This window comes from Tachypleus tridentatus, chromosome 9 (assembly GCF_004210375.1).
Source record: "Tachypleus tridentatus isolate NWPU-2018 chromosome 9, ASM421037v1, whole genome shotgun sequence".
In the NCBI taxonomy this organism is placed as follows: Eukaryota; Metazoa; Arthropoda; class Merostomata; order Xiphosura; family Limulidae; genus Tachypleus; species Tachypleus tridentatus.
Genome location: NC_134833.1, coordinates 99,044,309 through 99,060,463, shown reverse-complemented (window position 1 = coordinate 99,060,463; position 16,155 = coordinate 99,044,309). Strand labels below are relative to the sequence as shown.

General features: G+C 32.0%; 2 protein-coding genes across 10 annotated transcripts in view; one reads left to right on the top strand and one right to left on the bottom strand.

The window, feature by feature from the left end:
- LOC143225856 (transmembrane channel-like protein 7) overlaps window positions 1-2,098 on the top strand; it is a 75,095-nt gene extending 72,997 nt beyond the window's left edge. For all 9 annotated transcript variants that reach the window (XR_013014110.1, XM_076455997.1, XM_076455996.1 and 6 more), the window contains one exon: window positions 1,239-2,098. Coding sequence is in view for 8 of the 9 variants with exons in the window: in XM_076455997.1 (XP_076312112.1) it covers window positions 1,239-1,392 (154 nt within the window). In the remaining variant the exon portion in view is untranslated. The remainder of the gene's footprint in view (window positions 1-1,238) is intronic.
- Window positions 2,025-15,937, bottom strand: mRpL27 (mitochondrial ribosomal protein L27). Its single transcript, XM_076455999.1, has 3 exons — window positions 15,807-15,937; window positions 5,157-5,332; window positions 2,025-2,999 (listed from the first exon to the last, which is right to left on the bottom strand). The coding sequence occupies exons 1-3, from the start codon at window positions 15,886-15,888 to the stop codon at window positions 2,796-2,798; spliced, it is 462 nt and encodes a 153-aa protein (XP_076312114.1). The 5' UTR covers window positions 15,889-15,937; the 3' UTR covers window positions 2,025-2,795.
- Between the last annotated feature and the right edge of the window lie 218 nt (window positions 15,938-16,155).

The following is a 16,155-nucleotide window of genomic DNA, read 5'->3' as shown; positions in this document are numbered from 1 at the left end:
TTGTTGTTCCGTCATCACTATAAGGTATTAGAATGTACTAAACTTTAAACATTACGTAAGCTACACTAATATAACATTTAGGAACTACTATAAATGATGTACATTTGTTTGGGGTTGGTTTATGAAAGTGTTAAAAAATGTAGCATTAATTTCTTGATGACCTAATATATATTGTACAACTTCAATTAAATATTACATCAATAAAAATATAATCAAATGCTCACATACAATCCAAGTGAAAGTCATGTTCTTGTTGTGAGAGAGTACTTTTATTCAAAATTATATTTGGTTCTAAAGAAATAGTTGTTGCACATATAACAGTTATTTTTCTAATTTTTTGAATCTCGAATGCCCAAAGTGGGAAAATTTGTTTATGGATTTTTATTTCTAGTGCCATTCAATACATGGCACCACAGTGATAGATAGATATATTTAAATGAAGTTAAATAAGTAAATAAAATCATGAGGAAGGATTGTGTTAGAAACAGCAAATCCCAGCCTCTGATTAACACTCCTACGAAAAGACGTTTCTAGTCCTGATTTCTCCAAGCCCGTTTCCCTGGCTGTGGTTTCGCTAGATAGTAGATAGGGACAGTGGGAATCTCGTTAATCCATTCATTAATGGATTTAAATGGCAATTTCATTTAAATACAAAATTATTAGCCTAATATTAATAACCTTTCAAGTTGCTCTGGGGCCTATTAGGCCCCACTTTTCGTAGGAGTGTTATTTATAACCATAATTTTTAAAAGCCCAAAGCAAAACACATTAAAATTTTAAAAAATTAAACAAAATATGGTGCATTTTTAAATCTTTTTATTTTTTAAGTGCAACATATTTTAATTTTTTTCAATTTTACTGTGTTTTGGTTCTAACTTTTACAGAATTATGGTTACAATATACACACACACAAATACTACATATACATTATAGTGAGATGGAGCAAAAATATGTGTAAAAATGAACGTATGGTAGAAACAAACATTTTTGTTGTTTTTTTGAGTAATTGATCTTTTATTATTCAAGCAAAATATAATGAAGTTTTAAACTTTAAACAGCATTTATTTTATATGTGGCACAGGTCAGACTGCATTAAACTATAGTAACATAACCAACTGACAATTCTAGTTTTGACTAATGTTACATCTCTTCAGCCCATTTCTGCTCCTATTAAGAACTTTATAAATGGTATTAAATGTGTTTAAGAAAGTTTTAATATAATCCATTTTGTTTTCCAGCTTGGCTTTGTATTATTATTCTGCCCAGACTTCAGCTCACAAGCATATGGCTAATGTTTTAAAAGATCAACTTGTTGATGAAGGAAGAGACAAACAATTTCTATTAGAGAGATTATCTGAAGTTGCCAAACAGCGAGAACTTTTAACAACTTAGCACAAGGAAGACTTGTATTAACTATAACTTTTGTGCATACATTTCTTATAGTATTTTCACTATACAGGAAGTTGTTACTACAATTATTTTTTATATAATTAAAATTTTAGGATACAGTTTAGTGTAAATGATGTATGTCATACTTCATATGTTGTACTGAAAGAAAATAATTTCTGTTAAGAGATTATCCAAGTGTACTTCAAATTTGAGATGGATATCAAATGGTTGCAGCCAAATCAATTTTATATATATATAGTATACACAAACAAAGATGGAATATAATTTTTTCAGAATCAAAGTTGTGTGTAAAATCAAAATGTGATTTACTGACACCCAATATTCTAGAAGGCTAAGCTTTTTATCTTTAGATTTTAAATTTTGTCCAATATTACTTTACAGGAGGGATGGAGTAATAAGCTGTGAAGTTTTCAAATTTTTATAGTAAAGAGGTGTTCATGTTTGACCAACAGTACTAAGACTAAAATATTTATCTTATTCAAGTCAAAACTATAAATTTTGTATAATTTACATCCCCCAATGCAAAGGTATTGAAAAGCAAATTAAGCAGTACAATAGATTATTAAATCACTGAAATCTGTTGCTGTTGTATGTTTTTATAAAATTACAAAGTGTTAAACTACACTTTGTGGAGTGTTTTATTGCACTAGTACAAATTATTGTTTATAAAGGAACTTATGATACCAGATTTTAGATATTTTAATTTTTTCTTTAGTGTTGCACACAATAATGGTAGATTTACTATATCTTCTAAAAACAAAGTTCTTATAAAATTTTATATTAATCAGTTCCACAGAGTTTTAGACAAACTTCTGTTCAAATTATAAGAAACATTCCCACAGTTTTCTTGGTGACTTTATACAATGAAAATATGCTGAAACCTTTAAGAAACAATACTACTACAAATTTAAACTTTACATCCTCGAATTTTACTTAAGAAAAAATAAAAAAAAGGTTTAAATACAATTAATAATTTAGAATGCTAGCATGGGGTTATTATAACCCCATACTACCAGGTGTTAATTACTGAAAATTTAACTCTTAAACTTCTATTCAAGCAAGCAAAGTAAATTACAATTTTTTTATTTCTGACATTTGCAACTTTTGAGCAATCAAAACCAAAACAATACCCTGCACTGAACTATTCTTTTACTAGAGGTATAAGTAATGCCTAACTTGATACAAACTTTAGCAAAAGATTGCAAAGCACAAGCAAGTAATGTCTAGGTTCATGTATAATTTATAACATACAATTTTAAGAGTTATGGTATGAATTGATCATGACCATTCAAACTACATTATTTTAGTTTTATTGAATAACAGGATGAACTTTACTATTTTACCTATAATACAAATTTGACAAAATGTTTAATTTAAAACTCAAGTTAAACAGTATCAACCAATTTGAATTTTTTTTCCTGGGGTTCAGTAATTACATGAAAAAATTTCTTATACACCACATCTGTATTTCTATTTGCATAAAACTTCTGAACCCATTCATGATCCCATCTTGGTCGAAGCTTCTCACAGGTCACAATAACTGTACCTTCTTCTAAAGCATAGAGGGTGCGATCATGACTTATCCCAACCTAAGTAAAATAATATTACCAACATTATGAGTATGAAAACAGGTAGTCTTGTACAGTAGCACAAACACATTCATTTCATCAATGCATTAGACCAGGTTACTATATAATCTACACTTAAGTTCTTATCATTTACACTGAAAAACAAAAACTTCAGACTTTCCACACAATATATTTTAACTATGCATATAAAATTTAAACATTAAGCTTTAGAGCTTTCAGTACTTAAATATATAGTAGATTCCTAATTCCTGGAGACATAGCTGATAATAAAATTGCAAGTAGATCAAGCATTGAAACACATGCCTAAATCACAAAAATCTTAAAATCCTTTTTTGTTTCACTTCTAATAGCATATCAATTACCTAGACTAAAGACTTGAGTATTGAAAATTCTTGAATATGAAAGGGATTATTCAGTTTGGTTCTTATAGCCTAACTAAGATATACTGTTAAATTAAATGTTATATAAAAGTACTTAAAAATTCCTTACTAGTCTGTATATTACTTCTTTCATTATACAATGCTGGCTAAAATCTTAAGGCCAATGAACATAAAGAAAAAATGTGCATTTTGCATTGTTAGACTCAACCATTTATTTCAGTAGAGCTTCGAAAGATGAAAAGGGAAAATATAAACACTATGAAATTAGCCAAAATACTAGCTGGTCAAAAGTTTAAGACTATACCAAAAAGAAGTCCTAAACAGGGCAGGAAATGCCCAACAAGAGGTCTTAGTAGTGAGTTGCACAGCTGTCATTGTGAGTAACTTCAAACATTCGCTTTGGCATGGTCGATATAAGCGTTTGCAGAAGGCTGGCTGGAATGTAATTCCACGTGGTGAAGATAGCTTTACAAAGATCATGCACTGTTTGGAATTGACGTCCATTTCTATAGACTTCCCTTGCCATTCACCCCCACACATTTTCAATGGGGTTCAGTTTGGGCAAACATGCTGGATGGTCCAAAAGAATTGCATTATTTGCCATGAAAAAGTCCTTTGGATTGCAGCATTGTCCTGCTGAAAGATCCAGTCATTTCCACACAAGCGAGGGGTTTCAGTCAATAAGGATGATCTATTCAACATGCCAGTGTAGCCAGGTGCTGTTTGATGCCCCTGTATAACCTGAAGCTCCATTATTCCATGGAAGGAGAAAGCACCCCAGATCATGATGGAACCTCCTCCACTGTATCAGGTAGAAAATGCCTCCAATGGGATATCCTTATCATGCCAGTAACATTGGAAGCCATCTTGACCATCCATAAGAAAACAAAACCTTCTTCCGCTCTTCTACGTCCCATGTTAGGTGCTTCTCAGCAAAGTTTAACCAAGCTGTTTCATGGTGTGGAAGGAGGTGTGGCCTTTGAAGACATTTATGGTTTTTAAAGCTTTTTTCTTGTAGATGCCATCTTATTGTTCTTGAGCTGCATTCTGCATCCATGAAGGCCTTAATCTGGTTTGACAATCGGTTAATGTCTTGCCAGGCAACCCGTTGAATCCTCAAGCTCAACGATGGCGAAATTTTCTTGGGCCAACCACTTGAAATTGTCGTTCTGTATCCCTCAGGGTCTTTTAAGAAATTTCTAACAACAATTTTACTACATCCAATCTCGTCAGTGATGGCACGTTGAGAGAGACCTTGCTTTAGCAGCTCGACAATTCTGCCACGTTCAAACTCTGTCAACTTTTTAGACTTTGCCATGTTTTTACCCAATGTAACACAGGAGAGGTCAGTGGGAGATGTTGATAATGCTAATGCTTGAACACAAATGACTAAATTTTGTTACGTGTTTACCGATCAATGCTTCGTTTCAGTATGGTCTTAAACTTTTGACCAACTAGTATTTACGCTAATTTCATATTGTTCACATTTTCCCTATTAAATGCTTAATTTTTTTTTCCCCCTTTTCTTATTTTCATCTTTCAAAGCTCTACTCAAATAAGTGGTTGAGTCTAACAACCCAAAATGCATAATTTTTCTTTATGTTCATTGGCCTTAAGATTTTGGTCAGCAGTGTATACAATTCCAAATTTAAGAAAGACAATGTTGCAATTCTTTATCATATTTCACATTTTCTTGTGGAAAATCATAGGGGTTGTTTTGAATATATTTAACCATGTGTCTATAATGCAGCCTTATACAGTAAGTTACAATACTTACATTTAACCCAGGATGAAATCTTAATCCTAACTGACGAACCAATATCATGCCCTTTCTAACAAAGGTACCATCTTGTTTTTTCCATCCCCTGTGTTTTCCCTTCTGAGGTGGTCTCTGGTTCCTGGCACTACCTCTAGCTTTCTTACTAGCAGCTCTGACTTGAGCCTGTTGTAAACCTAGACATGCAAAATGGAACACATTAGAAGTCTAATAAAATCATATCTGACTCCTCACAATAAAGTATCTGACCTATACTATGTTGAAGATATATAAAGACTGCAATAAACTAAAAACAAACCACTTCACAACGATGATCTACCTTTATGCAACATTAAAATTTAGTATTCGTATTTTACAGCTGTCAAATTTTTACTCAATGTGTATATTATACAAAAATGGAAAAATTTCGAAAACACTTTAAACAGAACTTTTAAGAAAATATTTTTTTTGCTTAAATTTATATGACTATTCTTTCCATAGATAGCATCACATAATTTCTTGTCAAAGAATACTAGTCCACATACTGTAATAAAGTACACAACTTGCTAGAACAAATTATGCATGCAATGTACATATACCACAATGTACAATACATTTCATAAGGTATTGTATGTTGGTTGCTTATGCATGTAGCCGAGTCACATATCACACAGAGTACAAAGTATATCCCAGAAAATATTTCACATATTTTCAAACTTCTTAAGAGAAGACAAAAATGTTTAAGGTTATTGGTTTTAATGTTACATTAATGCAAAACTGAGAGTAACAAATTTCAAATGTAACTTGCAGGTTTGGAGTACTACAACTCTGAATATTTAAGAAAAAGACTATTAGCTAACTTTTGTGCCACACACAATATAAAGAGTGAATATTCCCTAATTCCATCAAGACTCCAGACTGAGAGTTGGTACAAACAAAGGACAGTGTGCACCTCATTGTCCAACCTTACTGTGGTCCTCTTGACAGTACAAGTGATGTTTAAGAGCAATGATTCTGAGGTTAAATGCTATAAATTTGGCTAGAGCATAAAGAGATCTTTCCAAAAATTGTTTAACATTTACTGTAGCTTAAAAAATACAAATTACTCATATTTTTATTTCAGTGGTTTCATACAGAAGCCATTTTAGGTCAAATCTTTGGGGTCCTGCCAAATAAAACACCATTTGACTTAGGGATGTGTAACCTAAATCTCTCATATTTTTGGCACCAATATCCCTGCTAAATAGCATAAAAAGCAATCAGGCTTTGGTTTTGAGGGCTAATGGCATGCCATGGAACTGATCCTATTGTCAAGATGCATGGTCATCATACAAAACATTTCAGACTTTGTGACATGAATTATAACAACATGGTAAGGCTCCAATGTTATTTTAATGTAACATAGTAAACCTTTTTTATTTACCATATTAAACAGGTATATTCACTGAAAAAGCAAAATTTATACTGAAAATATATTTATGAATGAAATATGAAATCTTACAAATCATTGAAAAGAAATGAAAATTACAATAGTGGAATACAGCAAGAACTGCAAAGACAATGTTGAAAAAAAAGGTCTTGGGAATGTTTGGATTAGCAATGAATTGGAGTATAAAAATAAAAACATTTACTTCAGGGAATAATCATGCATATAATAACAAGAATCAAGAAATTATATTTTGAAATAAATTATCATGTTGCAACAAACTGGAAAATTATTCTCTTTGTATGAAACAACAGGAATAACTAAAGCTTTCTGTCTGTAACTGCTTTTTACTATACTTGTACCCGAGATCAAACAAAGTGATAGAAAACTAATAAGGCTACCATGGTTACTCATTCTTCTATGAACAGCCATAAAGTGTAACATTATTAGTATATGAGCATAATGTGCTTCTTTCCTCAAGTAACCATGGAATGTCACCAACAACAGAAATTATGAAACATTTGCCTCCCATGGTATTTTTCATATGCATTTCACAGTGGTCACTAGATATTAATTACCCATTTTTATTTCAGCTTTCATATACTTAACTCATTATCTTCATGTACAATTGTTACATGACAACAATGAATCACTGGGAGACATGCAATAATTTTAACTATTTTTAAAGATAGTGGTAAAAGTTGTACTGGAACTTGTAGGCCAGTTCTGTAACAGGAAAATGAGGTTGTTTACTAGAGTTGTGAAAGGAAATTCTATTCTTCTCATTTAATCATAATTTGTAGATGTTGTTATTATTATTATTAATTACAAATTTTCATACTAGTCTCATCTGAGAGATCTTAACCATGAAACTTGTCAGTATGTAATCAGTTAGCAAGATAAGTACTTAGCTATACTGAAAAGATTAACCCAATTTAGATAAGTTTGACAATCTGTCTGATGTTGAACAAGTTCAGCAAGATAAAAGGACTCAGGTGTTATGGATATTTGAAATCAATTAAATTCACAAGCAACTCATGTGTAAACCTTGCTCAAAAATAATTTTTATATAATATTTTTCATGTATTATTTTAATTCAGTAAGTTTCTAATTTTTACATTTTAGTTACTTATATAACAATAAATGAAAAAAATAATAAATTTAATGCTTAAGCAGGCCTGTTCTATTGCTCTGCTACAACTACACTATAAATGTGTAGTTTACTTACAATATCACATAAGGATAGTTGAAATCAGGAAAAGCATAATTTGTAGCAAATAAAGAGTAATGCAGATGAAATTTTAGAATTCATTTAAACATTTCCTTTTGAAATTAAGGAGCTAAAACAAATAATGTTAAAATGTGAACTATAAACTTTCTTAATGCCAAGTTTATTGACATACATAAATTACAAAGCAATCTAATTCAAGTTTGAATATAACTTGGTAATGTGGATCAAGAACAGAAGCAAGACTGAAGCTTTAGTTTCTAAAGAATCTTGATCTTTGCAAGGAAAACTTGTATCTGTGAATGTAAAAGTTTTCAATAATATATTTTCTCTTCCAGTCACAAAATAGAAAACTAGGTGATCTTCTAACTGTTTAAAACACATGTACAAAGTACAATGGGAATGAAATGGCTTAAAGGTGAATTTTACAGAAAAAAGAAAACTTTGCAGTCAAAAGAACTACTCATACTAATTAATTTTGTAGGTTCACATTTTTTATAAAAAATATGTGCTAATAAATGAAACATAGAACTTGGTGCAAAAAGAGCCCTTTCCGAGTGGCAATCTGAACGTTTGCCACTAGGAAAAGCACTGTGACGTAATAGTTGCCAAACAAACTGCCAATGCCAGCTCGTTGAATGTAAATAAACATGGCCAGTGCAAACAGAGAAATAGAGGCGGAGTCTGTTTTGACTTTGTGTTCTGAACAGTATCGAGTAGCGCCATATCAATTTGAACCTACTCTGAACGAACCTAGAACAGTTACTTTTGACACAGATCTGACAAGTTCTAGTGATGAGGGCAGTTCCACGAGCGAGAGTAGCAGAACTGTGAGTGTTACTGATAATGCCCAGGCTGGTTACGAGTTGGTCATACCTCCAGTGGAAGAATGGTAAGCCTAAGTCATGACAACAATTATGGTCTGTACTATTTCACGTGCAATTTTAAGCATCTTGAAACCTGTTTGGTGTTTATAAATTATTGGTATCACAGACTGGGTTTTATTTGTTTATACTTTACTGACTATGGTAACTAATAATCGGCCCATCCACGTTCATTGTACCGGGTATTTATGACTCGTAACAAAATGAATTTAAATTATACCTCATAATTTTGTCTATAAAATCAAACTAGATGTAGCAGTCTGAATTGTTAATTTAATATTTACCATAAATGTATAATTTATATGACACATTCCGTATGTTTGTGCAAGGTGTAGGTGTGGTTTATGCAAGCAGATGCCAACCAGGAGAGAGTGCGTTTGTTGTCGCTCATATGACAAGGTGTCAAATCGATTAAAAGATGAAGAGTGCATTTCCCAGACTAGAAGCTTTGATGGAAATTGCCTGAATATAGATGTCTTGGAAGCATCATACTATGAATTTGTTGACTTGAATGGTCCCTTCGGTGATGAGGAGCCAAGTCACGAGTGTGTATTTATCAAGATGCAGTTAAACCTATAATAGTATATTTGAGTGTAACCTACAATTAAATATACTGTTTATCCATAACTGTGATCCTACTTAAAACCCATGGAATCCAAAACAGTGGGATCCGACACAAAACATGAGCGTTCAAAGTGATCTTGACAAAGCTTTGCATGGTGTGAAGGAGTCCAGTTCTTCCTATTGACCATCCGCACCCACTGTCACCACCTTGCCGGTTCCTTCTCCTTGTACGGAAATGAAAAGAAGCTTTTGCCCGATGCCAAACCGTTTTTACAACCATAAGCAATGCAGTAAACCATGTTATCATAAAACAAACATAAAGTAGCAATATCAAGACAAAAAATAGTCTCACAAAGTATGTAATCCGAAAAAACACCGATAGATTTACATAAAACACCAGCACTGAAAGGAACATAATGGTCAGAACGCAACGAAGCGTGTTTGGCAACTATTACATCATAGTTGTAAAATGTCATGGAAACAGCCGAACGACCGAGAGGAACTTGAGTTCAAGGACCCCCATATTTTGTTTCATTTTTTTCCTCAAAAACTAAAGTGTTTAAAAATATGGCAACCACACAGGAATTATACCCAACCAAAGTACAGTTTTTAAGGCAATTATTAAATCTTTTGAAAATTCACCTTTAAGGGTTTGTGACAAAAGATCCTCAACAAAGAAACTTATGTGGCATAAGATGGTATTCTATGACCATTTTTGTTTCTTTCTGGACTACAAAGAAGCAAATGGCACTTTTAGGGTTCAGTTAAACCTTATTCACCAAATGTATACCCAATGTGTTAAATTCATTATGATTGACACTGTATATGTCACATACATTTTTGAAGTTTTGTCAGAACAAAATGTTTTCCATTAAATGTTTAGCTCAAATTTGCTTTAAAATTCTAGATAATTTTAAACAATCTAATAATTATAATTTAACATTAGTACAAGACCATAAACAATTTTTAAACCAGAATTTGTCTGCATCTGCAGATTGTTCCCTTGAGAGGAAGCATGTACTATGAACTCAGCAGTAAGTAGGGTTAATTTGTGAGAGTCAACTGAAATGCTCATCTAAAATATGCCTACTGTCTAAACAACTGTTCAGAAATTGGCTTATTTTCTATTTACTACAATACATTTTCAAAAACTGAGGTCAAGTTAATTTTATAGGTTGCCTCCACCCAAATTAAAATTCTAGAAATGCTACTTGCCTTCTCATCATATTGTTTTCAGAACTTAATACAAAGAGGTTAGAGCCCTTGTTCTATTAATTTTCCAAGTAATCTTTTGTACTTCAGTAAGGTCATCTCATACCCTTATTTTTTCTGAAGTGAAAATACAGAGATTTTCAGAAGAAAACTCTATCATTCCCAGAAACATCCTAGTGGACTTCCTCTAAATCCATTCTAATATGTCAATATCTTTTCTTAGATGAGGAGACAAAATTTATAAAGTGTTCCAAGTAAACCCCAACAAGTATTTATATAAATATATTTCTTCTTTTGACTTGAAATCGATGTCCATAAATATGCCCTAAAATTTTATTGGCTTTAGAACTACCAGCAACAAAGCAATACCTCGGTGGTTGGTTGATTTAGTGTTTTATGGCACAAAGCAGCTAGGCTATCTGCGCCAAACATCCGTTAAAAAGGTAAAAGTAAATGTAGTAAAATTCATAGAAGGAAATGAAGGTCAAACAAAACAGCATTGAAAAACATAAATAGCATAAAAACAATGTTGACATCTAGTCTACAATGTTAAGAGAAAAACCAGAGTAAAAGAAGTTGTAAAAGACTTTCCGTAGCACAATGGTAATTATCATAACCCGCCAGAAAGAGAGAGGTAGAAACAGGTAAGTAAAAGAACCACCGTCAGTTACCTGAAGTTGGCCTTTCCAGTCCTGGTTCCGGGTTGTGTGTCATTACGGCCATTATCAAAAGGTAAAGTAATAAAAGTTTTGAAAGACATGTCACAAAATTGTAATAATAACTTGCCAAGCATCCGGTAAAAAGGTAAAAGTAAAGTAAATGTAGTAAAATTCATAAAAGGAAATGAAGGTAAAACAAAACAGCAATTAAAAACATAAATAACATAAAACCAATGTTGACATCCAGTCTACAAAGTTGTAAAGGACTTCCTAAAGCATAATGGTAATTATCATAACCTGCCAGGAAGACTAACAGGTAAGTACAAGAACCACAGTCAGTCACCTGAAGTTGGCCTTACCAGTCTTGGTTCCGGGACCTCGGTGGTACTGCATGCATACTCACCACTAAGTGAAAATCATTTTCCTCATAGTTATGCTATTGAGTGGATTCCCACCTTTATTGAACCTGGGATCCAAATTAAAATAACTAAATATAGTATCTTAATCTTACTGTAATTAAATATCATTTGCTAAATATCTAACTAACCACTATATTCAAGTCATTTTGTAGTAGCTCACTTATTTTATTTACTGATTCACTTTAATGATGTTGATAAGATCATAATTAATAATATAATGGAAAGGCAAAACTACTGACTGCTGAGTCACTACAATAATAACAAGGTTCAGTTTGACTAGACTCCATCAACCACAATTTTTTTTAACTTTTCCTCATACAGCCATCCTACAATTCAATTTATTGATTTTTCCCTACTTCAACCAATAGGACTGTCTACTGTCTTAGCTAATCTTTTGTGTGATAACTTGTCAAGCATTGTGAAAATCTGAATTCACAAAATCCATTCAACATGTAACATCTTTGGAAAAAGGTTAATAGATAGGTAATGGAAGATTTTCCTTTAATGAATACACAGCAGTATTTTTTTTCACTAAATTATTTTATACATTATGCTTTATCATGTAATCACTATATTTAAAAAATTACAAACATATACCTTATTAAGAGAAAATGTGTGTAATGTTTTGCACAAGGTGTTAATTGGCTTGTAATGTAGTGTTATGAAAATTACACTAAACATTTGACATGAAGTTGGTGCATTGGAATTTTCCTACACTGACAGATACTGCTCTCTATCACCACAAATTTTCAGCACACTCCACAAGCCTTCCAACTCCTGTTTCTGTATATCCACATGCAACCAGTTGATCTCCATCAGTAAGACCACTACACCACTCCTATTGTAACTAGCACCCTCTTCACACCTGCACTCATTAACCACTTTAACAAGACTGGCCAGAAAAGCTGCACCATATATCATCAGATGCAAGGAAGCTGTGTAGGAAATGGGAGATAACTATCTATTGGAAATTCAATTCAAGAAAATGCTAACTTCTGATACATCTTACCTCATCTCACAAAATAGCTTGAATCCCATGCTGAACTTGTGGAGGGTCAATAAAAACATATAATCCCCCTTTAGAAGGTGCCCAAAGAAAGACCAGGATGTGTGGAATCAAGAGAGTAAACATCACATTTCAGTGAAAGGCCACACCACATCTGATCCAGGTACACTCTTTGCTCTTTTATGTGAGTGTCATGAAAATAAAAGGTGAAAACATTAAGACATTACATAATATGTATGATCGAGGAATGGGACTCTTGCATATTGAGTGGTTAGGATACAGACTGTTATAGTTGTTCAACCTCAACCAACACTACATGGTATCTAGAATAGAACATCAGATCTTCGATAAGTAGAATAACAGCTACTCTACCCTTTGAAATGGGAATTGGTCAAAAAGATGAACTTCCGTACTAAACCTCACTACCACTTGCACTCATTTATAACTCAACCAACACCAGCAGATGATAGGAAGGTGGAAGGCATCTTGGCTTACTGGTAAATATCTCGATACATCAATATATAATATGATGCTAGTTGCAAAGATAACATAATATTAGAATGTACTTAGACGTAGAGATTACAAGTCAAAATAGGTAATTACCTTTCTTTCTCAAAGCACTAGTTAAGCTTTGTGCAGAACACTACACATTTTTAGTCTCTTTATCTATGAAAAAATACAAATTAATTGGAAAGAGGTACTAGGATGACTCCAAGGATGGAAAAGTTATCATTAAGGAATAGGTTTTCTTAAGCAGTACTATTCTTATTGAAGTTTATAAAATTATTCAGGGGATCAATAGAACAAACAAATCTGGTTTTTCTGTGCAACTATCCCAAGGGTGGGTGTTCATGAAACAAATGATTTTTTGTTTCCACAGGTAATGTTATTTCAAATTTCAACTCGCCATTATGAACTTTATTCACCCTATAATATAGTGGTTTATGATATATGTACTTAACTTTAATACACACATTCTTCAGCTGTGGGTTTCCTCAGAGCCTTTTATTTGACTTTACAACTATTATTTAGTATTCCATTCAATTCTAAAAGTTGATTTCACAATATCCCATACTTATGGATAAAATAAGTAATTTCCTCTACTACATTTACATTAGTACATCATTTGTGAGTAACTAATTACTATACATGTAATTTGACAACAATCCTGCTATATAATTTGTGAAAAAATAAAATTATTGAATGATAAACTTGCAACATTTAAACTGTAAGATACACCCAGTGAAGGTTCATAAAACTAAAGGAAGAGATTGGACAAAAAGGATAAAAAATGGATTAAAAGACATTATATAAACAGTAGTTCTGGTAATAATGTTATACTTTAGGCTTTCAACATCATTATAGCATTCAAATATATATATATGCACACAGTTGCCACATTCATTACAACAGACTATTAACAAGGTGCCATATAAAAAATTGGTAAAAAATGATATCTTCAGGTATGTGGGATAATTTAAGAAATGGATAGAAGAGTAGCTAGATGGAAAAAAAGAGTTGTTATAAGTGGAGTTCAGTGAAACTAGAATAATTTCACAAGTTCAATACCTCAGGGTTCTCTTTGATTTAAGGTTGTGGGGTTACTACCTGTGAAGAAGATGAAACTGGTTTACGAAAGAATTTAAATCATTCAGCAAGTTGGGCAAATAAATTGCAAATGGATTTTAATTATAATAAATGTAAGACAAAGCATGTGGGTTATCATAATTTATATAACTTAATTTTGACAGGAATAAAAAGTGTCAGAAAAGAAATGGATCTTGGTGTAATAGTTGATCAGTCTCTTACGCCATCTAAGTAATGTGATGTTGTTAGTAGCAAAGCAAATAAGGTTTTACATTGTATATACATAAAAACTGAATACAAGTCTAAATAGGTTGTAATTTCATTGTATTGGTTAGGCCACATTTGGAGTATCATGTTTAATTTTTGGTCCTTGACTTAGAAAAACATTGAATTATTGGAAAGTGTTTACAAGAAGGTTTCTAAAATTATGCCTAGGATGGAAAGGTTATCACATGAGGAGAGATTAGAATTTCTGAAATTTTCTCTTGCAAATAGAAGTTAGAGGATGTCTGACTGAGATACTTAAGATTTTAAAATAAATTGACAGCACTGATGCATCATCTTTTTTCATAATTAATTGTCAAGATGGTAGGGCGAGGGGACACAAATATAAATTTTGATAAGGTAGGAGTAATCTTCAGATAAGACAGGGTTATTTTTCTAACAGGGTAGTTGGTCTCTGGAATAGGTTGACCTTGGATCTTGTGGAAGCAGTAAATTTAAGCAAGTACAAGAAAAAGCTTGACAGCTATATGAAAAATAAAGGCTGGCTTTGGGAGGGGACACAAATATAAATTTTGATAAGGTAGGAGTAATCTTCAGATAAGACAGGGTTATTTTTCTAACAGGGTAGTTGGTCTCTGGAATAGGTTGACCTTGGATCTTGTGGAAGCAGTAAATTTAAGCAAGTACAAGAAAAAGCTTGACAGCTATATGAAAAATAAAGGCTGGCTTTGGGATTTTTTGGTTTATTTATTTAATATTTTTAGTTAATTTCAAAGGATGAGACAACCAAAATGGGTCAATAGGTCCCTTGTTGTCCCTTAGTATTTTTTTATGTTATTATACATGAATAAATAAAATGTATTTCACATCTTTAAACATAATAATGCAATGTATGCTACACTGTATTAACAACATGAAAAATAAAAAAGTGCAAACACAAAGAGAGATAGAATACAGACAAATGTAATCCCTTCCATCAATTGGAGAATTATTGTATCAATAGAAAAACAACATAATAAAACTGATTTTCTCATGAGTTCCTGTACATCCTGGTATTATTAGATTTTACTTGAACATTTGTAAAAAAACTAACCACAATTAACAATATTACTAATAGTAATAACTAATACCATATAAATATTAGTAATTTTGGTGTATTAGTACATGAAATTCACTTCACATTACCAGTGTATCATTACCACTGTACCAATAACAAATTTAAACATAAGAGGTTATGAGTAAGTAACTACAGTCTGTGTATTTGTCTAGTAATATGAAACTAAAACTATAATAGGCTAGATGGTTAGTTTTCATTTCGTAACCCAAGTGAGAAATACTTCAACAATGATAAACTATTAACATACATGTAAATAACATACAAAACTACAATAATGACACTATACTTAACACGTTCACAATAATAAGTACAAAAATGTCATAAAATAAACATCAGCAAAATACCGTTTACTATGGGAATGTGAATACTAGATTTTCCAAATAAAGCATTAGCAAGAGGAGACCCATATCTGAAATAAACCGCCATCTTTGTTTATCTTGAAGCATGCGTAAAGCGTATAAATAAGCAAGTCAAGAAAAATATAAAATAGAAAAATTATTAAATGTTTGTTTTAAACAATACTGTTTAATATTTAGTTATTTTAAACTTATTCCAATAAAATTCAGATGACGTTTATATAATAATCCATGTTAAAATTTGAATATGTATTATTGTTTGTTTGTTTTGAATTTCTCGCAAAGCTACTCGAGGGCTATCTGCGCTAGCCGTCCCTAATTTTGCAGTGTAAGACCA